The 1169-nt window shown below is 43.1% G+C and overlaps 1 protein-coding gene across 1 annotated transcript in view; it reads left to right on the forward strand.

The window, feature by feature from the left end:
* LTA4H (leukotriene A4 hydrolase) overlaps positions 1-1169 on the forward strand; it is a 31241-nt gene extending 30072 nt beyond the window's left edge. Inside the window, exons 17-18 of the mRNA XM_042782174.1 lie at positions 70-174; positions 1052-1169. Of these exons, the coding sequence (XP_042638108.1) occupies positions 70-174; positions 1052-1169 (223 nt within the window). The remainder of the gene's footprint in view (positions 1-69; positions 175-1051) is intronic.

Consider the following 1169-nt stretch of genomic DNA (forward strand, 5'->3'; position numbering starts at 1 on the left):
CATACCTGTCATATCCTGCCCCTTCCTCCTCACTTACTGCCCCCTCTCCCTTAAAAATCCTCCTTTCAGATGGTTACGGCTCTGCATTCAGTCGAAGTGGGAGGAAGCAATTCCACTGGCTTTGAAAATGGCAACTGAGCAAGGAAGAATGAAGTTTACACGACCCTTGTTTAAGTAAGAACCCAGTCAAGCTCTGTGCATTGAATTTAGATAAGGAATGGGAAAGAAAAGTCCTAAACAAATTTTTATTGTTTTTAAAATTTTTGTAAAATGTCTGTATAGTTAGTATTTTTCACCTTGTTAAAAGCTTGTAGATGTAATTGTGGAATAGGGGTTAATGTTTCCAAATATTTAAAATTTGAGGTAGTTTTATTAGCTTCTTTAGAAGTATTATATAAAGAGTTAATAAAGCATGAATGATACTAGGAAGCCAGTCTTCCAGAATATTCCCAGGTGAACTCCAGTGGTTATTTAGGAGATGAGACCAGTGTGCCTAGCGGGTCTCAGGGTCTGTGTGAAATAGCACTGTCCAGCAGAACTTGCAGGAGTGATGAGAGCGTTCTCTGTGTGCACAGACCCATGGGGTAGCCACTGGCCACTTGGGGCACTGAGCACTCGAGATGTGGCTCGTATGACTAAGGAAATTAATTTTTAATTTAATTTGATTTTACATAATTAAACAGCCACATGTGGCTGGGCACTGGAGAGCCCAGGTCTCAGAGTGCTTTTGCTTTCATCCCACACTGCGGATTTGTGCTTTTATTTTCTTTACGTTCAGCCGTGCCCTCCCCGCCCACCAAGGGTAGATGAGGGTCACTGATGCTGCGCATATTGAACTCTGAATGAACTGTCCATCTCTTGGGGTAGGCCACCCTTCTTCTGCACCAGGCTTCATTCCCTCTCCCCTGGGGCTCAAGCACAATGCTCTAGAAAGTCTGTTCTCCTCTTATTCCTGAATCGGCACTTTTGTTAAATAGTTGGCTGTCACGTCTGCCCTTATTCCATTAATTTAATCTGAGATGTTGACTGTTATTCTTTTTTTCTTTCAAAGGGATCTTGCTGCCTTTGACAAATCCCATGATCTAGCTGTCTGTGCCTACCAGCAACACAGAGCCAGTATGCATCCCGTGACAGCCATGCTGGTGGGGAAAGACTTAAAAGTGGATTAG

This window comes from Orycteropus afer, unplaced genomic scaffold (assembly GCF_000298275.1).
Source record: "Orycteropus afer afer isolate SDZICR_OR568_19922 unplaced genomic scaffold, OryAfe1.0 scaffold00253, whole genome shotgun sequence".
NCBI lineage: Eukaryota > Metazoa > Chordata > Mammalia > Tubulidentata > Orycteropodidae > Orycteropus > Orycteropus afer.